This window comes from Amphiura filiformis, chromosome 20, assembly GCF_039555335.1.
Source record: "Amphiura filiformis chromosome 20, Afil_fr2py, whole genome shotgun sequence".
Classification (NCBI taxonomy): domain Eukaryota; kingdom Metazoa; phylum Echinodermata; class Ophiuroidea; order Amphilepidida; family Amphiuridae; genus Amphiura; species Amphiura filiformis.
Genome location: NC_092647.1, coordinates 56030381 through 56058270, shown reverse-complemented (window position 1 = coordinate 56058270; position 27890 = coordinate 56030381). Strand labels below are relative to the sequence as shown.

At 36.7% G+C, this 27890-nt stretch overlaps 1 protein-coding gene across 1 annotated transcript; it reads right to left on the bottom strand.

The window, feature by feature from the left end:
- On the bottom strand, nt 1-27890 carry LOC140142063 (proton-coupled zinc antiporter SLC30A2-like). Its single transcript, XM_072164004.1, has 7 exons — nt 26814-27890; nt 13054-13200; nt 8776-8932; nt 5481-5718; nt 4191-4296; nt 3105-3239; nt 1-815 (listed from the first exon to the last, which is right to left on the bottom strand). The coding sequence occupies exons 1-7, from the start codon at nt 27154-27156 to the stop codon at nt 670-672; spliced, it is 1272 nt and encodes a 423-aa protein (XP_072020105.1). The 5' UTR covers nt 27157-27890; the 3' UTR covers nt 1-669.

The following is a 27890-nucleotide window of genomic DNA, read 5'->3' as shown; positions in this document are numbered from 1 at the left end:
ATTACGAGCTGATCAAAGTATACTTCATCTCACAGAGACCCACTGCAGAATTTTTGCTGGTCTTATTTGTTCACAGCAACAAATTGTGTTGAATAAATTACATGATTGTCATTGCAAATTATATATGATTTTTTTTTTTTATAATCTCAACTAAACTATACAAGTAGGTGGGGCGAAACTGCATTTCATCTTTCTTGAAGACTAGCAGTATTGTGCACTTCATTCTTCCCTTTAAAACTGATACTGCACATGCAACTTTATATAACATTAGTTGCAAGACCTGGCCATGTTCACTTATAATCGTGTTACAGCTCAAGAGTGGACTCTGCCAAGTTCAAATATAAATTGAACTCCGGGCATTGAGGAAGACTTGACTTTCAACAGTCTGGTGGCTTTGGATTGAGGCTCGGGTAGTGTTATTAAAAAGTCTTGGTATCTAGTCAACACAAATTAGATTTGATGCTTCACCATGGATGGACAAACAAGGTCCTTGATATCTGCATGGCTAATGAAAGTTTGGTCTTTCAGAATGAAGGCAAAATTTGGATAAGATCTGTAACATCTGACTAATTGTCTCTTGCAACCTGGATATTAAGTCTGACCTTAACAAGGTCTTTTAAGTTTGGCAAACGGTATTTGAGAATGTCAGTTGGATGTTAAGTGTGCACCTTAACAAGGTCCCTGACATCTGGCACAGTTATCCATAACAGCAGGTTGATAATGTTCTACTTGGATGGTCGAAAAATGAATGTTGTACTTTTTCCGCACCATCTGAGATGCTTCTTGTAACACCACCTGAGTATTGACATCATTATCTGAAATAGTAAATTGAAAAAATAGAGTTAAAGCAAAAAAAAAAAATAGAATATACACTGTAGAAAACTGATGCTACTTATTCTTAAACACTTGAGAACGTTCCTGCAATCTTATTGGTTCTTACCCATGTGATATGACACGATATCACATGGGTCAACGCGTGTGCATCTACGTGATACCCGTACTCGCTATTTGAACCAATCAGAGGCGCATAGCAACAATGGGACTGATCGATTTTAAGTCCTAGGTAATTCCTTGCAAAATGTAGGATTTAATTCGATTAAAATTTGTAACACTATGATATTTTTTATTTAAATTGAAGTGTTTAAGAATGAGAATAAAGGTATTGTTTTTAGCTGCCGTGTTATATGAGACGATAGATGGACTCCAGTGGCTAAAAACAATACCTTTATTCTCTAATTATATTATTAAGCAAGCACATGTGCTTATGATTAGCTCTGATAATTTGCTAGAAATAAAAACTTTATGAAAGATTGTCAAGTCTGAAATAAATAGCTAACATATTATATAGGCTGCCTCCTTCTTCATTATTTAATATACAATTGGCTGCTGAGACATAATGAGGTATCATGGGGACTTAAGTTGAGATTGCCCGAGTACCTACTGTGCACTCAGATTGTGCAGTGGTTAGACTCTGGACCGGTAATCCAGCGACCGGGGTTCAATCCCCGCTGAGTCCTGATTTTTCTCTCTCAAAATTTTCATATGTCAGTTTGCTCAAGCCCCAAACACGTCATTTATATTATACTAGCGGCCGCCCGTCTTTTGCAGTTCGTAAATAAATGCAATTTGCAAATACATCACCAACCTCCGAGGATTTTATTGAGAACAAAACTCCCTAATTTTTTAACAACTGATCAGGCTTTATATTTAATTCATGCTAATCAACTTCTTTGTTGTCCCCTAACCTCTCCTTCTTTCCTCAGCTCATATCCCTCTTCCTCTTCTCTCCTCTTATCCTCTCTCCGGCCTCTTTTATCTGTCTCTAGTATGGTTTTAGTACTTCTTCCCCATCAACTGTTAACAAATATGTGAATGTGAAAACATTTAATGTACAATTTTGTTTTTGCTGATTGTAACATAATATCACCAATCCATGGCACCCAGGCACTATCCTCATTCATTTTAATATTCCTGTGTTTATTCTTCCTGCTTTCTTTACTCAATTTTCATTTGATAATGGCATGGATTATGGTGCAATTAATGCAGACTATCACATGAATATGCATGAAAACCAATGCAACCAATGGTCATCGCGTAAATGCATGCACAAACAACAATGCTTAGATATTACAGGCGATAGTTTGGTAACCGTACATTATTTTATGGACCCTGGATAATGTATTTTAGGCTGTTTTTACTCATTTTTAGACTTTAATCAGTAAGATTTTTAAAAATAAGGTGAATATACAGCGTAACTCCGTGTATGATTAGCATTGCATAAATGCAATTTGCAAATGCATCACCACTGTTTGAGTTTTTATCACGAAAAGTTTTCCAACTTGGTAATTTATTATAGATATTCAATACAAATCTCAGCTAGAATCTGCTTTCCTATGCCTGTGAAAGGTCCAGTGGGTATCATGATACTCTATCTTTCTGAAAGGATGTTCAACCATTGGCATATACATGTAGAAGAAGTGTGGAAGACGGGTTTATTATTTTTTGGGGAGGAGGGGGTCTTGGCGGACACCCCCTAAAAATCAATTGATGTCCTCCTAAAACTCGCATTTAGAGAATAAACGATAGGAATTTTTGTTTTTACTATCCTCTACTGTGTGATAGATGTCATAGATAGTCTAGGTAGAGTATAGTAAAAACAAAAAATCCTATTGTTTATTCTCATTCTTAATCAGTTAAATATCATTTTAATAACCGTAAACTATTTTTTTTATCAAAAACTAAAGTTACCGTCATAAGAACTCCCTTTTTATAAAATGAACGAAACTTGTTTACAACTTCACATATTCTGTTGCGCGTACTGCTGTACGCATACAACGCTATACATACGCGAACCTCTACAAGCGTGTTCCACGTAATCAACACTTATGACGTGGGGTCGTGTACAGCCTGATAGACGGCACCTGAAACCATGCGATTGTCCAATGAGATTATGTGTCTACGAATAAGACCACTCCCACTGACTAAGAATATCTTATCAATAACCCCTACTCATAGCCCAAGTTATAAATGCTTCTTCCACCACTCCACTCTATAAGAGCATCTGCCCAGCAAGCAAGAGGTTAACATTTACTCATGCTACTTACCAACAGTTAAATGTGCAGCTAATGCAGGTTGCGTAGTAGTAAGAGACCAAACATGTAGCCCATGAGCTGTTACAACTCCTCTTATTGATAGTAAATCTTCTTTAAGAGATTTATAGTTGATATCACGTGGCACTCCTGTAAACAGTTAAAAGAGGGATCCAAAGTTAGCAATATTGATTTTAAGGTGACAAAAAGAGAAAAAACCCTGTTTTACAGGTGGACGGTCTTGCAAGATTAGAATAAAAACAAGCACCAACAACCACAACCTCACTATAAAGTTGGATAGCATCATTCTTAAACTAGAAATAAGCCCCGATAGAGGGCAGGTCGGTCAAGGTTTTTCCATTCTGGAAGAGGCTTACAGAAGGCTTGAGAAGACTGAACAAAATCTGACTTCATTGCAACATTTTTTTTTTAATTTTATGAATATATTTAGAAAAAAAATCAGTCAAATTTAATCCATTTCAGCAAAAAATCAGCTGTTTCAAATTTCATACAGCTAAAAAAATAATCCCACAAATGCCAAATTTGGGTCAGTCTGGCCTGTAGAATAGTTTTTTTCCGTCACCTAACAGAAAATATTATTTTCTTATGAAGTTCTTTGAGATGTTAAAACATGTAAAATGTGACACAATCTGATCCACTTGCACCAAAGTCAGAAATTTTGAAAATTGAGCCCTTACCATTACTAACTTGGTCAGTGTCAAAGTCTCTAGCATACTTGGTTTCAAAGCTTTTCAAGTTATGGCTATTTTCTTTTGTTTTTATTGTTTTTTACTCTGCATCTCAAGTTCATTATTGCCCAATTTGCAGTAATCATGGTAACAGAATAGTGATAAAGGGTGTCGCATTATCGTTTACAACTAAATAATGTGTCTTTAGCAGTAAAAACGTTTAAATCGCTGAACCCATTATTTAAGTTTTCACTGTATCTAACACATTATTTGGGTGTAACGGATATACTGTGTCACCCTTAATGAAGTTAATTACTGTTCAATTCTTAATTACAACACATCCAAAGATCTGGGGAGCATAGTGATAGTAGAGCAGATATAGATTATACACAAATTTCACTTGGACACCTACCTTCCATAAGTACATGTAGTGCATCTCTAAGAATTGTTAATGTAGTGATCAGGACTAGAACAGAGAACACAAATGTACATATTGGATCTGCTATCTTCCAATCAGGCTGCAAAGTCAAGAAAAATTGTATTTTAAATGAAATACAGTCACATGTTTACATTTAATTCTTTAATGTTTAAATATATGCAAATTTTTACAAATTTTTACAAATGTTACACTAAGAATGCATTGAAAGGGGTAGAATTAAACATGAAAAAAGAAATGTCTTTAAAAAGACAACACCATGGATGAAATTCATGTTTCATAATTTTACATTGACAAGTACTTGGAATGCTAGTAATTTTTTGTGTGTAGCACATGCACAACTAAGCGGGTTGGAAATGTTGTTACCACGAATACCACCAATGACATACTATAAGCTAAATTGAAAAATGTGTTAAATAAGTCTACATTTAATGGATCAATGGAAATCACATCCACCGAGTTTCGCATCAATCATGACTGACAACATTTCTATTCTATGGAGACACACAAGTTGGAAAGGCCTTCTATAGGCATTCCCCCTGGATTTATCTTCCTTCTCCCACCCAGGATTTTGCCATTCAAATTGGAATGGACAATGAAGTCTATAATCAAAATCTCCCACGTCACACTAAGATACTTTACGCGGTCGGGTTGTTCCATCTTTTGCACTTCCCCATTTCTCACATCTGTTAAAGGAGACACTCTTGCAAAATCCCTATTGGTATGGACAGGACCTTTCAGTTCCAGTCAATTTTCTCAACATAGATAATACTAATTTACCCTTTCTTTTAGAACTTTTGAAATTATTTCACCAAAATGTATTTAATTTATGGCATGTTTTGTGATTTCCCCATTGAGTGCAACAGTAAGCAACTCCTTTATGTCAGAGGGTGCAAGATGGAACAGCCAAATCCCAGCAAAAAACCCGAGTGACGACATGCCGACAAACCAAATACACCCCTTATGACCCCGTTTACACAGAGAGAAATAAACTTTAATTGCAACATCGAATACAGATTGCGGCGACTAAGTTATTCGTTGACAGGTGCTTACACATTAGTCGACTTCGAAACAAATTTTGAATTGGACACTCTTGCAAAATCTCTATTGGACTTCTAATTGTATGTTTGTTTGTGAATTTCAAATGGGGTTACCTGAATGGGGAATTTTGAAATCTACACCCATGTGTAGGAGTTTAAGGTCATGTTTTCCACAGGGGGTGTATGTATTTCAACGGGAATAAGGAATATGAAGATGACCACATACCTTGACTTTGATAACAATAGCTGCTAGAAACACACCAGCACTTTGTATAAGATCCCCAATGACATGTATAAAAGCTGCCCTAACATTAACATTCTTTTTCTGTTTATGTGTGACAGTATTCACAGTAATGCTTGTTTCTGTGTCTGATTGTATGGAGAGAGGGTCATATTCATTGTGACTATGACCGTGACCTCCGTGACTATGACCATGACCTGAGTAATGTAGTACAGCTCCTAAACTGTGAAAAGAATAAAAGAATCGATCAATCAGTTATGGCAAATAATTGATTATTAAGGAGAGTTCCATTTAATAATTCAACATTTCAGAAACATTGTGTTAAGTTTGAACATCTTCAAGGAGGATGGTCTGATTACATCACATGTTATTTCTGCCTTGGTTAAATGACCTCGACCCCCTACTCTAACCATACTCCACAAAACTAGAAGGTCATCTGAGCCAACCAGTGCAAAAAATATTTCACCCATCCCACCACCTTGACCTCCCACCTTCCCCAACAGGAGCAGCGTTCGAAATAGGGCCGGTTAGCCGGCCATTTGGCCTGTAACTTTTTGGCCTGGCCGGTAACTTTTCTGACTGGCATCTAGTTGCTAGCCCGGCTGGCCGGTAACTTTTTAAGGTCAAGCCTGGCTGGCCTGTAACTTTTTGAGGCATATTTCGAACACTGCACAGGAGCCATCCAAACAGCAACTCAAGGTCAACAAGATGTGTACAAGTTATCATATGTTCCAAGAACAATATAGTCCGGAACTTCCCTTCAGAGCATCAAAGACCACTACAGTTGCATTTCGGTCCAAAAGCAAAATGTTTAGATTTTCCACAATATCCTCAAAATATTTGATGCGCAGTCATTAACCACTAATGATACACTTCCTCCAAATTCAAAACCTTGCTGTTTATAAACATACAAAGCAGTTTGAATAATTGAATTGTGTTCAAAAATGTACTGATAGCCATTTAAATGTAATTTCTGTCGAGTGATATATTAAAAACTTTCTTTCTCTGGGTAATTATATGTAGTGCCATTAAGGAAATGAGCATTCAGCCGCACATTCAGCATGACGTCAACCAACCCACTCAATGACCAGCTTGATCATAGGGGACTGTCATGCTTTTTGGTTTGGAGTTGAGATATTCACAACTGATAAAATAGTGCAAAGACAACTGAAAACATCGTTAATATTGTGTGAACTAAAGCTTATCTAATGTACAAAACAGATGTTTTTATCTAGTCAGCAGTTATCATTATTTATATTTAGCATATTGACTCTTCCACTCAATTATCTCACAAATATACTGATGTACAGAAATGCAAAATGGATGCATAATGCACAATGCATGCATTTCCTCCCTCACACCCCCCCACCCCGTGCGAGGGCATTCAAAGCGAGGACTTGTGATACACACGTGTATATTGTGTGTCTGTCCCGGCATTCAAAGCGAGGACATTTTTACGAACAACACATTCAAAGTGAGGTCACCTCACTTTGTCTGTAAACGCGCATACAAAGTGAGATAATATGTGACGTGTCATGTCAAAAGGAGACACTTTTGGGCACATTATCAATTTTGAGTTTTTTATATATTATAAATATAGAGATATTTTGCTCCACAACGCCGTTTTCCCCAATGAAATCGGACATTCGTAAGCGAAGATAAAATTGGAAATTGAGATATCGGCCTTTAAAAATATTATTGACAATGTTGAGAGTAGGAATTACCCTGAAAAATGTCTCAATAAATACAAGATGCCAGTTATATTCCGGTTTGAAACTATCAGACAATATTTTAAACATTAATAACATCATCACAAATTCGCAACAAACCCAAATTGTGAAAAAAATCACCCCCAGACAGATTTTTGGCTATTTCTCCATTTACGATCCTGCCCAAAAGTGTCTCCTTTTGACATGACACATCACATATAGCCTATACCCCCCTATAAACCCTATAGGAAGAGTGTTATCCAATGCACATACTCACAAAGCGAGGACTCGGATTTTGACCTCACTTTGTCAAAATGTCCTCACTTTGAATGTGGGAAACGGTATTTTGTCCTTGCTTTGAATGGCTCGGCGAACGCACCCCCCTACTTGTAATCACCCACAACCGTGGACTGGACCCTTGGATTTTATGCAGGCAAGAGAGAACATGAGTTGGGTTTTGGATTTATTGGCACTTTGGCGGCTACTCATACCATTTGCTCCCTTTTCCAATACCTTATTTATTATATTCAATATGGGAGGCAGAAAACGTGCCAGAGCGAGTGTGAGTATGGACTGGAAAACGAAAATAAGGCATCTGGGAATGGCTGGGACTCGAACCAGGGACCTCAGTTCTGCAAAGCGAGGACAGAACCGCTACAATAACTTGCTCACCCCTCAAATAAAATTGGCTAAAAAGGGAGAAAACAAGCCGAAATTAAAAGAAATTAGCAGAAAAAAATTAATTCAGATTTAAACATGAAAATTCTCGAACAAATTAATCGTATACATGTATCAATAGAACTGTGGGCTCAAATGCATTGTTGTGGTGTTTCTAATACATTATGTGTGAAAAGAGAACATGAACTGTATGTTCTCTTCCACCTTTGGCAGCAAAACACACCCCAACACACACAAATATACATATTATGGGTAAAACTTAACATCTACAGTAAGAATTTCATTTGAATGAACACAGCATAATGAACGTCTGGTGCGTACACTGCGTAATGTGAAAGTGAATCCAATTCACTCCTTATTGGTTGATACAGTATTTCCAAAGTCTTTTGATTGGTTTGATCAATATTTGCACCCTGCTCACATTTTTCTTTAGAAATATGTGACCTATCACATTCGCGGCAGAAATGAAAATGGAGATTTAAACATGAAGATAAACTGCTGGCTTTTAGCTTTAAAACGACACCTTACTTGTTGAAATCAGATACAGTAAAAATGTTTTATGAGGCAAAACAAGCTCAAATTTTTATTTTTATTTTCTTTATATTTTCTCTTCTGCTTTCATAATTGTTATCTGCTAATGAAGCAAGCCGCGAAGTGGTCGGTTTTGATGTGATGGCTTACTTGTTGAAATCAGATACAGTAAAAATGTTTTATGAGGCAAAACAAGCTCAAATTTTTATTTTTATTTTCTTTATATTTTCTCTTCTGCTTTCATAATTGTTATCTGCTAATGAAGCAAGCCGCGAAGTGGTCGGTTTTGATGTGATGGGTCACATATGAGCGTGACCTGCTGTTGTCATTCAAATGAAATTTGTACTGTATCTTCTACCTACATGAGGTTAATAGCCAATCCACATCCAGCCGTAATCATCATTATATCTGCATTAATTTCGATTAAGTCAGTATTGATACAACGCTGTACAGCCATGTAGAATAACACACCAGTGATGATCCAGATGATAAGGACACTTACTACTGCACCTAACACCTCTGTAACAAACAATAAATGGACATGTATATTAAAGTCATGTGTGCAATGGCTGCCTCCCATTTTTAAAGCCATAATAAGTGATTCGCTCCAGAGAGACGCCCTCAATTTTTCAGGAATTACTACTTTTTGCATATGATTGTAATGTCCAATGTTGTTCTAAAATACCATGTGAAAGACTAAGCCTGAAGTGTTTTAATTACAGTAAAATTGTTTTTATATTAAATCAGCGTTCACTGATTGAATGATGGCCAAATACCTTCATTCGACCAGTCAACCACTTAATCTTAATGTACCTCTAGAATTTACCGACAAGAGCCTAAAATCAAACAATAATTGCAACTTCATGATTGAACATTACAAATGTTTGCATTTTTGACACAAAACACATCACACGCAAAATTCAAACATAGTGAAATAATCCCCAGGTACATTAAGTGCCCTTCATGAGTGAAACACAACCATGGCAGAGTTGGTACTCTTTGATTCTACCTCAATGAAGTCAAACATAATTATAAAGGCACCAAAAGGGCAAAAAGGACACACAGTTTTTTGGTGCTTCTACTCTAAGAGTGATATCAGCCCGACCATCAGAACACTTTATTTGCTTTTGATGGAAACTAACCTGCTGTTAATGTCACATCATGCACAAGTATGTAAACAGATCAAAGTATTGAGCAAATAGTGGCTTGTCTAATCATATTTTTATTACTATGACTGTAAAATTGAGCAACGTGCAACGCACATGGCGTTACATTGGCAGACAAGAGATTGAGTTCAAGTTCAAGTTCAAGTTTATTTGTTTTCATCTCAATTCACAATAAAATTATACAAATGGAAATTAAAGATAAGGAAAACATAATGAGATAACTTATAGAAACACAAGAAGAACATGAAAAGTGAAGAGATGTGGATGCACCCAATCTGAACAAGATGGAAATTTAACTTACGCTACAACATTAATATGTACAACGAATGTATCATGTGGCCGAAATAAGAATAAATGAAAATTAATTGAACGGAATCAATAAATCAGATCATAATACTTGAAAGTCCAACAATAAAAAAATATATAATAAATAACATATTTTGACACAAGGCTGAATGAAACGAGAAGCGTATGATTCCCTCACTTGAAAGAGGAGAATTCGACTCAACTCATAATCCTGACAAGTGAGATTTAGGGCAGTGGTACCCCAGGGCAGAGGTGTAACCATGCATGGGTGGCAAAAGAGGCATGGCCAGGCTGGTTACACATACATGTACCTAAAATGGTGACTGAGTTTGGGCTAAGAGATTTTTGGTAAGGAAAGCATTCTATGGCAAGTCTAGTGAAATTCCTCATCAACTTGTCCCACCTGAATCCCAATCCATGTACATCTTTCAAATTAGTGATGCACCGATCCACTTTGTATATGAATCTGCAGATCACTGATCTTTTGCTAGGCATATGTGACCCCTCGGCACAACTGAGCCCGGATGTCGCCAGTGCCACTATTGAGATATGCTCCATCGAACTTAACAATAAACAATAGGAAACAAAGGATTTATTGACTGTTTTATTGATTTTTCACTACTTAAATGTCAAGTGCTATAGACATGATATACATCATTTTAAAGCTAATTTCAAGCAGAATATTTTGGTTGAATCTCAAAAATGATGATTGGCGACTTCAGGGCTCAGTTGTGCCGAGGGGTCACATATGTATATTGGCCAAATCGATCCCAATCCCAATGTGTAGAATACCAAAATAAACCAGTTTAGTTTGGCAGAGGCGGGGTTCAAACTCACGGCGCACCGCTTTGGATTCTCTATGAGCATAGCGCCTTAGACCGTTCGGCCACTTGTCTTGTTGGTATCCATTTGAAACTTTATTTGAACATATAATTGCAACTTCAACATACATGTAGGCCTACCACACCGTGACAAGCAAAGGCAGAAAACGTACCATATTTTGGAATTTTATTTGCCTAAAAACATGAATGTGTATTAATAGCACTCAATTGTTGTTTTAAGTGTGTTCTACATACAGAAATCCGACAATAAATAGGCCTCTACATGGACAATACATTATATCGATTTTGACTCCGGACACGTGCACTCGTACATCGTATATACATGTGTGTGACAGTATCATACTATAGTGGATCCTACCATTTTTCTTGTATACACGTTCGATGTTTTTATCATTTATGTAAAAATTCCACATTAGACCTCAATTTTTTTTCAGGAAATAAAAGATTAGATTACCATAAACACGAAACAGTAATCTTTGGCGGGGTCTAATGTAATTTTTACATAGGATTTTCAACGTTTTTTCTATCCTTATTCTTGAAATTAAAAAAATATTTTGGCGTATATAAAATTCTCTGCTTCTTAAACGACATCAAATGTGCCACAATTGGGTATCACGAATCATTTTATATGATGTGCAGTAAATATTCATATATTCTTTTATACATAGGATGCTTCAATTTTGACACAAAAAATATTTCATTGAAAACCCTCTCACTCGGCTATTTAAAAAGGGTAACCACGCTTCCCTAGAATGTGCAATAAATTAGCATTAAAAGTTTTCTTATTTTAGCAGCATTACAGAAACACTTCGTTTGGCGAATAGAGTCCTGGCCTCAAATTGTTTCAAAGATTGAAATAGTATATACTTTGATCAGCTCGTAATCGGCGGGCCTTATAACATCGCGGATTAATATCAAAATATTTCATTTTGAGAATTGTCTTGTGACATCTCGCCAGAAAAGTCGTGAATTATTAATTCAAGTCAGGTACTTTTGTCTACTTTCTTTAACACACAAATATAGACCAGACATGTCAACTAATAGCACTCTTAACGTTGCTCTACTTTTCGGCGTAGTAGTAAAATCCGAACATTTCCTGCCTATTACGAGCTGATCAAACTATAGTTTGCTCTAGCCTTAAGTCTCACCCTAAAACTAAGCTATACTATAGGTTTGTTCAGACGATCACTTGTAAAGTCGCCTTTAAGTACTTTCGAATGTAAACTTGTAAGTAATGCCTGTATACACGCACTTGCATGCAGCTACATGCAAGTTATACTTTTGATGATTTTACATGTAAGATATCTTACATTTAGCGAGCTACTTTTGAATGTAAGGCCCACATGAACAAGACTTGCAAGTAACTTGCATGTAAGCATGACCTTGATGATCAAACCCTATTGTGATTGTGCATAATCATGGCATACTTTACCAGTGAAGGTCATGCTTACTTGCGAGTTGGCTTACAAGTAAGTCCCATGTAGACACACCCCCGCTTGTAGCATAATTTAATTGCTGGCGCGCATGTATATAAGTTGCACTCGAAAGTAGGCTACTGTCTAAACACACCTATTGTATGTATAGCAACCTATAGATGAATTGACCTCAATGTTATCAACAAAGGCAAGGGACTGGTATATTGATATGCTTGAGTGGACTGCATGCAACCACTACACTGTTCAATAGCCTTGAACTTTGTGATGTGGCAGGACTTTTAAAAGCACAGGCCTTTAACAAAATATGATGTGCACGCATACTATCACACATAAAACAATGGAAATCGTGATCAGGCAATGACATAGTCAAATCATTGTTAATCAATAATCATGTCCTGATTATAGACAATTTGAGACTATATTTTACTTGAAATCAGAGCATGTTGAAAATTTGACTCTGGTAGAAAAGTTTGTTGATCATTGACCTATTTGAGCTCATATCATACAACCAAAGCATCTTAGACACATCTTCTGATTGACTTTTTTATTCCTTGTATCCCTTATAAAATTGATCCATACACTCCAAGGAATATATATGCCCAATTTCTTGCTTTAATCAAGAAGTGCACAATCATGGCCTGCAGCTCATGTGATAATCAGTTGCATGTTGACTGCACTACCAATGACCTAATTGCCCTTTACCTCCAAAACAGGATACATTCATGCATACAATGGCAAGCAAAGAACAATGATTATTGTGGAGTGTCGACCAACTTGTTTGGCACCATGTCCCATCTATACCCAGCAAGCAAACGCTTTGCATTGTACATACAAATCTACAATGCCCATTCCCCATTTATGACTTCTTTGTGTGAACAGATTCCATTTACCTGCTCTATAGTAGCCAAATGACATTTTGATAGTTGCAGGTCTCCTAGCTACCCATAATGCAAATAAGCTGATGCAAAAGCTGGCAAAGTCACTTAATAGATGAGCTGCATCGGTCATGATGGCTAGACTGCCTGCAAAATATCCACCTACAATGACAAAATGGATTCAAAAATAACCAATAAGTCAAATGGAGTCAAAAATAACGAATAAGTAACTTTACATAAAAAAAATATTTATTTTAAGAGCATCATTCAGGAATGAATCTATCTGCAATACAAAACAAAATGGATAAAACACATTAGAATGCAAAGAATACAGTAGCATGCACCGAGGGAGGCTGGGGGCACATGTCCCCTATTATCATTCAGTCGGGGGAAATGCACCAATCAGGGGAAAATTGTGGAATCAGATATTATGGCGAACAAAGCTAGCTGAAAAATTCTGAACAGTCAGGGAATCAAGACCAAACCCCCACTTTTGAAAACCTGCGGATACCACTGAAAAAAAACAGGGGGCTGATTAGCCCCCATCAACAAGGTACATAAAATTGGTAAAATTGCCTCCACAAAACTATAAATTCTTTGGGCTACAAATGTATGGGGCCATCCAAAATTTTAGTCATTTTAAGTTATAAATGCACAAAGTGTTTGTACATTGTAAGAGGGGGAGGGGGTGAAAATTCTGGGCATGTGTACGTAAGCAAAATGTCAATTTGTTCGAGTAATAAAAAAAATATTAAAGTGAAAAATTATGGTATTTTCCAATATTTTATTCACAACTAATTTTTGACCTATTTGAATTCAAAGGCATTATTCAATTAATTGAACCGTATAAATTTCTATAACATGCCACTAGTGATTTTCTCTTCAGTATATTCGAGTCCATATGCACATACAATAATACATTTTGCTTAATTTATTTCATACATGTACCAGAATAGGCCTACATAAAGAGGGTTTCCTATCTAGACTGTTGCGACAAAAGACATGAATATCATACTTCAATTTCAGTTCAATTTTTCTCTTTTTAGCAAAACTGCTTTTTCCGCATTTCTTCCTGAATTCTGTGATTTTTGCGGTAACTACGCAATGCGGAGGACTTCTGGGCACTTTAGGCTAAATGTGGGCATCACCAGTGTTTTTCATATTGTACATCGAGGGGGCAAAATAGCACAATGTCGCCATATTGTGATATTTCTTAAGCTTCCTTACACTGAGCATGCAAAATTTGACCTTCAAAAATCGCTCAATTTTGAGACTATCACAACCAAATTACTTATGGTAGTACATGAAAATATGTTTTACACGAACATTATCTCAGTAACAATTTTACTTGGATATACAGTCAAATAAGTTTGCTTTGAAATTTGCGGAAACATCTTTAAATTGCATGGCCCTGGGAGATTTTGCTATATCGCAGGCACATCAATGGAAAAAGTCGCATTGCAATATTGAATATTACATCATGATTTTTTGTTTTAGGGCCCAGACTGTAGAACAACTTGCCTTCAGCAACTCAAGGCAAGTAGTTATTGATTTATTGATCAAATATTGGTTTTCCCTCATTTTTGACCGTAACTCCACAATTGTCAATTTCCAGTGCAGTAGTTGTAGTCCTTGCCCCTATAATATACATATCTTACTTGTCACCAATGCGCTACAATTTTTGAGAAAAATGCAAAAGTAGGCACAACATTGGGCAGGGGTATAGTACCCCCTTAATACTTACTTTTGAATGCCCCCCCCCCCCCCGAAAAAATTCTTGGCACCGCCACTGGCTATGGATCACAAAATGCACCTTTAACTAGTTTTACAATTTACAAAATTAACATAAATTTCTCAAATGAAAAAATTTTTAAAGATTTTTTCATGACTTTTTGAACTCTTCCTGGAATTTTCATAACCAATATCAATCTTTTGAAACTTTTTCCATGATTTTGACTATTCTTTAAAGAAGTTGCAGTGTTTGCTCATTTAATATGTTCGTATATGTCAATGCATATAAGAGTAGTAGGTTTTCAACCCCCCGATACATATGCAAACAATTTCAAAATTTTCCTATCACAGAAAAAATGTTTGGTAGCAACATTTTAAACTGGTAAAGCATCAGTTTTGGGACCAAACTGCCAGCAGAATATCAAGTTAATAATAAAATTAAAATTGATATACAAAATAATATGCAGTGAATACAATCTACATACATGTATATGGTGTAAATTCTAAGTTAATTATAATTATGATACTTTCATTATTAGTAAATATGCAGTTTTTAATTAAATTTACAGAAATTGTGAAACGGCTGCATGTGGAATTCATTTACTGCTGTATAAATTATGTACAATGTACAATAATATTGTAGAATTAATTTTATCTTGAATAATAACTTTACGCATATTACATTATGTTCACTGTACATCTGAATGATGTTTTTGTATGACCTGATTGACAGCCTCATTCCAACCCACCCCCTACTTTACCAAATTGAAATATTATGCATATTTATGGTATCAGGTAAATCTTTATGTCCCATATTACCTGATCATTATAGAAAATGTATTGGCTGAAAATTGAAGTGCATCTAGACTGATGAATGATTTTTTAGGTTTGAATGTCACATATAAAAAAAAACATCCTAAAAATGTTGACCAAATATTAAAATTGACATTTATTGCCAGTTTAGTTCAAACTAGGGATGTGAATAGATTTTATTTAGCAAAACAGTGTATCTTTTTAATTTCAAAATATTAGTAGTAGTACTGTATTTTATTAAAAAATTGGTCACTCACAATATGATCTGCAGGGTAGCAGGCCAAAGAAGAAATATGGAATCCAGGAGGCTCATCACTCTGACAGGAAAATTTCGGGAGGGAAATGCTTCCTCATATAATTAAAGAAATTATGTGAAATTTTGCCATATTGAAGCTGAACTGATAAATATGGTGCAAAAATGGAATAAATTCGTGCGAAGCAGGCAAAAATTTGCACTTTGGCGGCTAAAATGGCCAAATATGACCAGAAACCAACAAACAGGCATCAACATTGAGAGGGGGGGTATGATATGGCAAAATATTGGGAGGATTTATCCCCCCATTCCCCGGGATCTACGCCTACGCAACCAAACTTGGGTCATAGCTGCACTATGGGAACCTTCATCTACAGTGCCGCCGAGAGCCATTACGGACCCGGGGATAAAAATGATCGCACAGGCCCCTTTTTACGGTCCCCTGAGGTATCTTTTCTTTGCTTTTATGGACCCATTAAGGTATGCTTTCTTTATTTTTTACGGGCCCCCTAGGACCCCGGGCCCGGGGGTAACACACCCCCTTAACCATCCTTGTCGGCGGCACTGCTCATCTATTGGTGGTATTCAAGGCTATATACTGAGGTAAATGTGTAAATACATGTAGGCGTTCATGAGTTTGTCTGAGAATTAAAATTCAAGGGCGCACAATCATATAAAACTATTTGGTGGTGTGAAATCTTCAGGCAGTTTTCATTTTTCTGTAACCTATGATTTTTTGTTTTAGAACGGATACAAAATTTTTCCAAAAAAAAAAAAATATTTTCCTCTACCAACTCTTCTTTTTTCCCAGCATATTACAGGAAACAACACATTTTTGTTGGGCCTTATGTATGTTTGGGATATCAAACATGTCTCTGGTCCTGACACATGTACAATGTGGAAACGGCACAGGTGACTGGAAGATAATGTATTGATCAAATGATATGATATTGGATTCCATTTTATGAAAGTCTAGAGACTTATCTGAGGAGAGAGCTACTTATCAGAGTTAGAATACCAGATCCGCATTTTTTGCACACTGCATGAGGCTAACTTTGCACACTGCATGTACCGTAATTTAAATAATTTGCCATAAATTATGCACAAAGTGCATGAATGCATAATTTTGAATTTGCATATACAAATACAAAACTCTGCTTGCATTTAAAAAGCAGCTTACAGTTTCATCTAACACTACCCAGCATTCAAAATATTATCGCAGTGCAATTTGCCCCCCAAAATTTGCCTTTTGTGATACAAAGTGTGGTGCAAAAGTGCGATACCACATTGTACTGACTTTATGTGTTGATTGTCTAAGACTGCACTTCAAATTGCTCTGCATCAGATTAAATTGCACTGGTCACAACTTTCAAAATGGAAGTGCAAAAAGTGCACCACTACCTGTTTATAACTCTTGAATACATACATGTAATGTTCCGAGGGTCGGTCAGTATGTAATGAATGTTGACAATTGTGACACGATCAAGGGAAATGAGTCGGATGTCGCTAATATTGATTTTGAGATATTGGCAAAGAAAGTGTTTAAATTCTTTTGTTTTATATTGTTTTCAGCGATTGATAAATTGACATAACTAAATTCACAAAGAAAAGTCGTATCAACATGGGATTTTCTGAAAGCTCTAAATGTCCTCTTTAGAAAAATGTGTAAAACTCATTTTCAACCAGGGCTGACATGTGACTCATTCCCCTTGATCATGTCACAATTGACCCCATACATGTATATTGAATCTTTGGATGGAATTTCTCATGATTGCACAAAGACTGTACCTTTGTCTTTCAAACCACGTATGTGTATTAGTTGGCAGTGGTGATACAAACCCCCCCTTTTTATTTCAAACCCACCCTTTTTATTTTAAACCCTTTATACCAAAACTCCGAAACCCACCCTTTCTAAGCGTGGTTACTGATCATAGATATGTGGTTATGGTGGTCCAGGAGGTGCAGATTTGCATCCAAAGAGAATTACATAAATAAGTTTTAGATGACCAAACAGAATGGAATTCCAATATTTTTTTCATTTAGTGTCATTCATTTGGATAATACAGTAAGCTTTGCGATTGAAATTGTTGACCTCTAAACCCACCCTTTTTATCAGTGACCACGCTTTATATTTGGACACGCATTTTAACCAGAAATTTTTCAAACCCACCCTTTTAAGGATTTTGTGGACCCTTCAAACCCACCCTTTCTAAAGCGTGGGTTACTAACAGTGTGTAGATGCTACCATGTAGGTACTTGATATTACATAACAGCATTTAGTAGCATAAAATCAATTAACTAGGGTCACTGGCCCGGTCACTGGCAAATCACGCAAAAAGGCGGACCTTTTAAATTACACCTTCAGCAAAGGCATGTGTTTAAAAAGTCTGAGAACGGCAAAAGTTAAAAAGTACATGGTGTGTATATAGCTAGTTTTTGGCAGCAATAAACACTAGATCCTGGGTCTGCCTTTGCTAACATTTGAGACTTGCCATTAAACTTGGGTGGAAATGGGACATCTTTGAATTTCAACAACTTTAGGACTGGCAGGGAAGCAACATTATTCTGCAAAAATGGCGAAAATGAAAAAGCAGTTATTACAAATGACATTAATTATCTCCAAAATGAAACAGATTAAAATATAATGACTGGTCACATGTGAGAGCTAGTACTCAATACGATGATAACTGATGCCAATAAAACAACAATCTGCACATGTATGCGTACATTGTAGGTGGGATCAGTCTCCACAGCAGGCAGTTTGGTTCCGCTCCCTCCACACAAACAGTCTGCCAATGATAACGAATGAGTTCTTTTTGATTGGCTAACACTTTTCTCATACGTCATCCCCCACGTGCTGCTCGCACATCTTATTATACAGCCAGGAAGTTGACCCATTTGCAATCAAGTTCCCGGATGTATCATTTCTGATTGCATTCTAATAGACTTTGCATTGTCGCCCTCTTAGCTAATCAGAAACGGCATATACATGGTCATTATTGGCAGACTGTTTGTGTGGAGGGAGCAGGGGTAGCGCTAGAACTATATAAACACTCCAGTGTCCGCAGGGACCCCCGAACTTGCAGAAAATTAAAAAGTAGGGGGTCCGGAATAGAGTTTGGCGAGTCCGAGTTGCACAAATGCAGCATAAATAGTATGTCTGCAATAGCGCTAGATTGAAAAACTGGGGGTCTGCCGGGACCCCTGAACTTGCAGAATATTTAAAAACAGGGGGTCCGAACTCTATTTTGGTGGGTCCGGGACCCCAAAAAGCAACCTAGCGCTACCCCTGGGAGGGAGCATAACCAAACTGGCTGGGGAGGAGACTAAGGTGGGATGACCGATACAACATGGTGGAAAGGTATAAAAATTGCACAATTTCATGTAAATCGGGATTAAAATATTACATAATGCTATGTAAATAGAAATTTAATAATTCATGTGATTTTTTTATGGATGAACAGAATATTTTTTTAAATAAATTTCTCATTCAAACGATGGCCTCTCTCTATGTACCGTACCACTATTTTTTGTATAAATGTAACAATAGTAGAATAACAGTTATATTTTAATCACAGTTTCAAATATTTTCTATTTGGGTATTGGTTAATAGAACTGGAAGAAAAAAATTAAATTTCCACATTTGCTATTGTTTGCAACACAAAATATTTATAGAGAAAAACCTTGTTTTTGTCAAAAATAACACATACATGGCCCATTCCATGTCAACTCCAGGGATGTGCACCCAGCACCTCTTCAATTTTTTTTTTTCTGTGTGGTGGTAGATATTGATGAGAAAGTAAAATCCCTAAAATTTGAGCTTCATACTCCATTTCTTTTTCCCGTGGCATCAATTTGAAATTTAGATGGGTCAGCGTAAAAAATGTGTCGCAACGCGAAAGACGATGTTTGGAGGTCCATGAATGTATAAAGGGAACCATTTACAACTTTGAAAAGTATGTATTCTGGGGTACTTATTTGTGTAGAATTCAAATCTGGCATCAGAAAACTTGTAACTCCTTTACTTTAAAAGATATAGGGCCCTCAAAATGCAACTTCATCCACCCAGGACCAACTTTGGGGGGTCAAAACTCCAAAAGTAAAAATAATTTTAATGTCCATTTTTTTGCCAGTCAGAGCCCTTTGGTAGGACATTACTCTTATCCAATATTGAGCCTATTAGAATACTTTTAGCTGAGATATTACCCATGCAAAACCCCAATTGTACATTTTTTGTACATTTTGACCACCTGAAAACCAATGTCAGACATTTTGCCCCACCATCAACTTCAGGTATGTTGAAGATATGTCCTTGGACAACATTTCTGAGATATTGGCTATTGGCTTTGGGACTCGATAGAGTTTCAACACATCAGTAATGGTTTGCATTCTCCAAGAGTTGCAAACACATTTTGATTTAGTCCCAAAGCCATGTATAATGTTTAAATGTACAACTCTGATGGTGGATCAAATGCCTGACATTTTCAGGGGGTCAAATGTACAATTGGGGTTTTGCATGGGTAATATCAAGCTAAAATATTCTAATAGGCTCAATTGGTTACAAGTAATTTACCAAAGGGCTCTGATGCAGAAAACAATGGACAATAAAATTATTTTTACTTTTGGAGTTTTGACCCCCCCAAGTTGGTCCCGGATGGACGAAGTTGCATTTTGAGGGCCCTATATCTTTTTAAGTAAAGAAGTTACAAGTTTTCTGATGCCAGATTTGAATTTTACACAAATACATACTTTTCAAAGTTGTAAATGGTTCCCTTTATACATTCATGGACCTCCAAACATCGTCTTTCGCGTTGCGACACATTTTTTATTCTGTTCCCTCTAAATTTCAAATTGATGCCACGGGAAAACGAAATGGAGTATGAAGCTCAAGTTTTCGGGATTTTACTTTCTCATCAATATCTACCACCACACAGAAAAAAAAAAATTGAAGAGGTGCTGCGGTGCACATCCCTGAGTTGACATGGAATGGGCCACATGTATTTGACCACCCATTATAAATAAACCTTTGCAGCCCGACAAAGATGACTTTACGAGTTGGAAGTTTGTATTCTCTACTATTCCAAAAGGCAGCACGCTCCATACCTTTCCTGAGAAAATCTAGATACAACAATACCTCATTTCAGCCTCTTGTTTACCTAAAACAAAAACGACTCACTTTCAGCCAGTGACTGTAGACCATTGATTTTATGCTAATGCTGTTACACAATCAAGTGTGTGATATAAATTTTACATGTGTTGTTTGAAAGACAAAGGTACTGTGTTTATGTGATCATAGGGAAATGCCACAAAAATAATTTATTATTTGGGGTTACAAGTCAACTTTCATTACAATACCGAGTGACCGACCCTCATATTTAATTCTCGGGCATGCTCCAAGTATCATGTCAAATGCGCAAAGTTAAAACATTAATATTAAAAGAAGAATTCTATATATTTTTGGTCATTTGTGGTGTCACATTACATTAAGGTTACGCAAGGTTTTGTCTTGTGAAAAATAAAGAAAATGCAAGTTCCACTAGACACAGCCCATCGCCCTTGCTTTCTTGCCTTGCAGGCCCTACTATATTGGAACTCCATTTGTAAAGAACCACACTATGGGTGTTTCCAGCTCTGGTCAGCCCTGCCAGGCTTGCAGACTTGATGTTTTTTGTTGATACTGGACCCCTTTTCTTTAATGCAAAAGCTTTTTTCATCCATGTTTGATTTTTTTTCCTTGCATCCTTGCCTTACTACCGTCGTCAACTCTGATTGGGTACCACATTTGCACATAATATGTTTCTTGGTCTGATTGAGTATTTAGTTTTATACTAAAAGGGAGAAGTAACTGTGGCCACTAAAGTAGGGTCAGTAAAATCAGGTCACAAAATGTACCACTACCCCCCCCCAAAAAAAACCCAATTCTGACCCTCATCATTCTCAATCATTTCTAGTTTATAATTTCTTACCAATAATTTCTCCAATCATAAAAAAGAGGCATATGGCGGCTGCTATCGAAAAGCTGTACTGTTGCCCTTTTATTGGCTGCTGCTGCTGCTTCATCTGGTGCTTTCATTGAGTGACAATGATCAGAATCATCAGAGTCATCATCAGTTTCGTGAGTTTCCTTCAAGGCCATAGTCCCTAATAAAGGTGTAGTCTCTGAATATTGTCCTAAAGCACCATAATGATTTGCATGATTCATCGCACCTAAGTCAGTTAGTTCTACTTCTACCACTGGTAAGCTTTCCTCTCCACTTGAGCTCTCTTTAGATTTTCATGTATGAAAACTAAATTTGAAGTTTTCAATACAATTGTTCACAATCAGAATAACCTTGGAGATTCATGCAGCCAGGGAGATTTAGATAACTATCTGTACACACACAATGAGTGATGGGCAGTGTATCAGCAGATGCAGATGCACACGACATTGACATTGTATGACTATTGACTATGATCATAAGGCCAAAAATAAATAAAAGTCTGTCTCAGAGTCTCGACACAGACACATTTAGTAAGAAAGCTAAAGTGCTATGCTTTTTTTTTAGAAAATGATCTACACTGTAAGTCCTACAAAAAAATGTATACAATATATACGTATATTTTTTACAGTCAAGGTACATGTACAATGTTTATGTACTTTGTGATATTAAAAAACAGAAACACAATGATTTAGGGTGGCCACAATGCTAAGCTAAGGGGCGCACCATTAGATTTCCAGGGGGGGCATGGGAGTTTTTGAAAAAAAACTTTGCCCACTAGTGAGAAAAAAAAAAAAAACTTTGCCCACTAGTGAGAGGAAAAAAAAAAATTTTACCTCACTGATGAGTAAAAAAAAAAAATTTCCCCCACCCAACTTTGTATACAAATGTACATTAAAATTGAAAAAAAAATAACTTCGCTACCAAGGTATGCAAAAAAAAATTTGGTGCTCTTGGAGGCGAAAAAAAAAAAAATTCGCCGCCTTTGGCGTGTAAAAAAAAATTCTGCCTGACCCAAACTCCCATGCCCCCCCCCGAGATTCTAATGGTGCGTCCCTAAATTGTGTGTACCCCTGCCTACGTACATTGTACACAAATGTATGGTGGAAATGTAACAGAATCTGCAGCAGTTGGAAAACTAGAGGGCATTTTGAATTAATTGGAGTTCACAATAACAATATAATGCGCACGGGTGTCCGAGACACACTTTCCTTTTTTGGGGACATGCCTTTGACTATGATCATAATGATGTGATTGCGAAAGCAGTGAACAGCTTACAGTGAATGCATGGTCGTTTGATGCCCGGGGGTCACTCCCATTGTGGCCTGTACACCATCCGCGATAATGAAAATGCGTAAAAAGGGTAATTTTCGCTCGTAACACGTTTAGGGTGTCAAAGACATGAAATATTGGAAAAAAGGGTAGCAAAATTGTAATTGCTAATACGCGGAAATGAAATTTAGGGTATGAAATTTGATGCAAGGAATAAAATCCCTGTTTAGGGTGTGAAAACACCCGTTTAGGGTATTGTTTAGCCAAGGGTTAAATCCTTGTTCAGGGTGCTTTTCAAAAGTTGATTATCGCGGATGGTGTACAGGCCACAATGGGAGTGACCCCCCGGGGTTTGATGTGAACACTCTGGCAATCACAACATTATACCCTACATGTATTATCAAGCACAAATCACATTTTAAAACAAACTCATATTGACCTGAAAACGAATAAAATCAGCCAGCTCTCAATACGGTACGCGATATTCAAAAGTCCCGTGCCGAGATTGTCTGTGGTAATGATGTCATGGTTATTTGTGCTCAATTGTCATCAGCCTTCATTGTGTTACTGGGTCGTCATTGCCACCTGTTATGGGTGCCCAGGAAATTTGAATATCGTGTGGTGAGAGACGGCTGTTTTTATTCGTTTTAAGGTCAATATGACGCCTACAGTAAATACACAAGCTATTTTTTAAATTTTTTTGACAAGCTCAGTTTTGTTTTTCAATTTGATAAACAAAGTTTCTCGGAAAAACAAAGTTTATCAGGCGAAAAACTTGGTTTTTCAGTGATAAACTATATTTTTCGAGCGAAAAACACTGTGCGTGTTGGACAACGCTTGCATTTGACGCGTTTGTTGTCATGACCTGACCCGTTAAGGTTATTGACCTCAACAGTCTAGCACACCGAGCACCACTAATAATACCTACATGTAGCAACCGACCTTTTTTTTTTGTTATTTCCATAGTGATTGAATAGTTTTGCACAAAAAAAAACAAATGTCCGATGAAAACATGACAATATGTCTCTGATCAATATACATGTACATGTACCACTAAATCAAAGTCGAAAGTCAAGGCAATTTGGAGAACACTCACACACAGATGGGGCAATCTTCCTTTTATTTATATAGATGAAACAGATTTCCTTATTTGGTAAAATGCAAATTAGCTCATTGAAATATTCAGTGACTATGACTGAATGCACTGAAAATGTGTTGATTCAACTTACACAATAGATTTTGTTGTTTTACCCCACCAGACAATGATTTAGGCCAAAAAACAATTTAACACCATGGAATTTGTAATCATGCCTACACACAATATAAGTAGGGATAACCATCAAAATTTCATGTTGACCCTATTGCTACAAAAGATTGTTTTCTGAGTAGAACTAATCAACAGAAGTATTTTGGTGGTTAAATGGTCAAAATCGGTCAAAAACTTTTCGAATTATGAATTATCAAAGTTTCCCATTCTGACCGGTCATTGAACGAAATAAAATGACAAGGTCCAAAAATAGCAGTTGGGAGCAAAATTGGCATAAGCATATATTTACCTTTATATATTTCTTTATTTTAACATATTTGCAAACATGAAACAAGCATGTTGTGAAAGAATCAAAGGGGTTTCTTATGAAATGGCACTTAACTAGTCACTGGCATAACTTATTTTTTCAAACCAAGGCATTGAAATCATGCATTTAGAGGACATTTGCCAAAAATCATCCAAGATAGCCGATATGGCACAAAATCAAAATTGCACTAAGTAGGTGAACTTTGTTTTCACAACCAAGAATTTCAATGTTATTGGGTTTAATATGACCAATTAGTAGGTGTATGTAAACAAAATCTTAAGTTTTGAAGGTCATTGACTCATTCACAACAATAGAGATTATCCTCATCATGCTCATGTGTATTCCTGTAGACTGTAGTATTCCTCATTCAAACCAAAGTAGCACTCAATACATTATGAGTATCTTTGTTCAAACCAATTCAATGCTTGACCTCGGAGTTACCTGCATGACTATCGCGGGCTATTTTGAAACAGTTATGGTTGCACATTCAGGTACTTCTTTTGAAAGTCCTAAACAAGGTATAGCCAGCAGCAAGTTGTAGATGTTATAGGCCTAAATATAAGAAAACGTTTAGGGTTAAGATCAGGTGAACAATACATCGAATGAGCACGAAACTTCACATTTATGTTCAGAAAGGTGTCTTCTTAACATGATTTGAAAGGAATATAAAAATTCCAAAGGGAAGCTGGTGATTTAATTTGTAACTCGAGATCTACTTGTTCAATTTTTTATTCTTTTTACAGAGGGTATGATAGAGGTATTACTGGCAACTCTGCCAAATTACAGCTCAGTAGGCCACGTTTTTCACCTGATCTTACTGATTTGAAAATTTTTTGCCATTCTTGAGCAGTGCTAAACTCAGCCACTGGCAATTAAGCGCACTGTGGCGATGGACCAATTTTGACTCGCACTTACAGAAAAACAAAATAAGTTATGTTGCTGTAATTTGCAAGATAGTTACAAAATATAATTGGCAGTAACTTCCCCAAATTTTACAGAAAAATATTGAAAAATAAAAGAATGAGATCAATTTAGAAATGTATGTGCAAGCAGTGCACAGTTGAGCTCCCTGCATGTCTATGGGAGTGTTCTAATCAAGTTGATGGTTCATTGGTCATCCCTAATATAAGTGAGGGTATATAAATCCAACACGACCAACGATTGAATCCAAGATGTCCAGAAATCAATTTTATATCAGACATAGGTGTCCTTTCAAAAGGGTAATGGAAGGGAAATTAATAAATGTAAACAGTTAGCAAAAATACATCGGGAGCGATCAGCAAAAGTGTCCTTTGAGGCGAGCTTTGAGCTTAGGCCAAAAAAAAAATAGTTTGTCCTCCACAGCTTTGAAAAAGGAGTGCGGGTGGGCGGATTTTTTTTTCGGATTTGGCATATTCCTGGACCTAGCTAGAGCTAAAAGCTATACAATCATTCATGGCGACTTTAAAAAAAACCATTTTGTTTCTTTATGCAAAGTTATAGTTTGTGTTTGTTCATGTCATAGTATTTTAATGATTTCAAAATGGATATAAATCCAATGTATTTTGAAGTCATTAATAACAATAAACTATGACATGAACACATTTATAACTGTGCATATTGAAGACACAAAATGTTTTTTGGGGGCTTTTTATTTTCAACTTTATCATTCAGCTCTAGCTACATTGTAGGTCCAGAGATACTCCAAATCTGAAAAACAAATTGAATATTTTATTTTATATATAAAAAAAAAAATTGAAAAAAAAAAATTGGCCTTAAACTTGAGGAGCGGGCGGTGGAGGACAAACAAACAACTTTTTTTTTTTGGCCTTAGCATACAATGTACTGTAGGTGTCCTGTCAAAAGGTCATAGAAGGGGAGATAAAATGAAAATAAAAGTTGGCAAGGAACTCGCAACTCATCACAAAGGAGTAGTACACGTAGTCAGCAAAGTGTCCTTTGATACAGCTTTGAGCTTAAATCCACAAGCTATCTTTGGGGATTTATAAGGGCACCGTCAGCAACTTCCTCAGAGGGCACGGCAAGTGACTGACATCAGTAAAGGACATATTTTGAGGGCAGTACGGCAGGCGGCAAGGGCACCGACAGCATATGCCGTCGATACTGTCACCTGTCAGTTAAAGGCTGTTCTCATTTCTAGTTTCTATATCTTACCAATAACTTCTCCAATCATAAACAAGAGGCATATGGCGGCTGCTATCGAAAGCTGTACTGTTGCCCTTTTATTGGCTGCTGCTGCTGCTTCATCTGGTGCTTTCATTGAATGACAATGATCAGAATCATCATCAATTGATGCCATAGTCCCTAATAAAGGTGCATCATCACCAGTCTCTGAACATCTTCCCAAGGCACCATTATGATTTGCATGATTCATCGTATGTGCGTTCTCATACGAACCCAAGTCAGTCCTACCACTGGTAAGTCTAATACAATTTCTGTCCATTCTTGCTTCAGTACAAAATGTCATACAGTGATCATGATCATTGCTTGTTGACATGTCCACCAAAGCTATATTCTCTGCAGGTTCAGTAGTTGCACTAGGGCCTGACGTAGCCGTGACCTGTGCCTCCTCGCAGTGGAAGCAATCTCAGATTCGTTGCTTTGTTCTTTTAATGTATTGAGTAATTGATACATTTAGTGAATTTTGGCCAAAATTTAAGCTTCCCTCAGCTCTCGCTCTCTAGATTTTCATATAAGGCATTAAGCTTATTATGAAACGGAACTAAAATAAAAAAATTCTGAATTTTATTTTTACCAAAAAAATACACAAAACTACATGTATTCATAATTATTCATGTATTTGATTCATATAAGCCGATAAGGCATTTATGTAAACATTATGAGCTAGCTAGCTGTACACACACATGTATGACTGTGATCATAATGATGTGATTGTGAAAGCAGTGAACAGCTTTAGTGAATAACCGTCATTTGCAGCTGTGCAGTGTGGCAGTTTAGCAAAACACTAGTCTGCAGACTTGCAATCAATCAATGCATTTGCAGTGCATTGAGTGTAGTGGAACATGGCCCTGTCATTCTCGTGTGTTTCTTTGGTACATTCCTTCTCGTCGTTTAACACTGAATGCAATGATGAAAGACAGTAGTTTACTTCTCAAATTTGTTTACTGCCTCATTTCAGAGTTACCACAGAGTAATAATTTTGACTGGTAAACCACTGTGTCGAAATCCAGCTGCTGAAAGATCACACCGTCACCGTATGCTGTCTATGGG

Excerpts from the sequence above, each read along its gene's own strand:
- LOC140142063 (XM_072164004.1), bottom strand. The coding sequence starts at position 27,156 with ATGTCAACAAGCAATGATCATGATCACTGTATGACATTTTGTACTGAA. Across the intron at positions 13,201-26,813 it reads TATGATTGGAGAAGTTATTG|GTGGATATTTTGCAGGCAGT; the intron begins GTAAGATATAGA and ends TTGTCATTGTAG. Across the intron at positions 5,719-8,775 it reads GGATTGGCTATTAACCTCAT|TTTAGGAGCTGTACTACATT; the intron begins GTAGGTAGAAGA and ends TTCTTTTCACAG.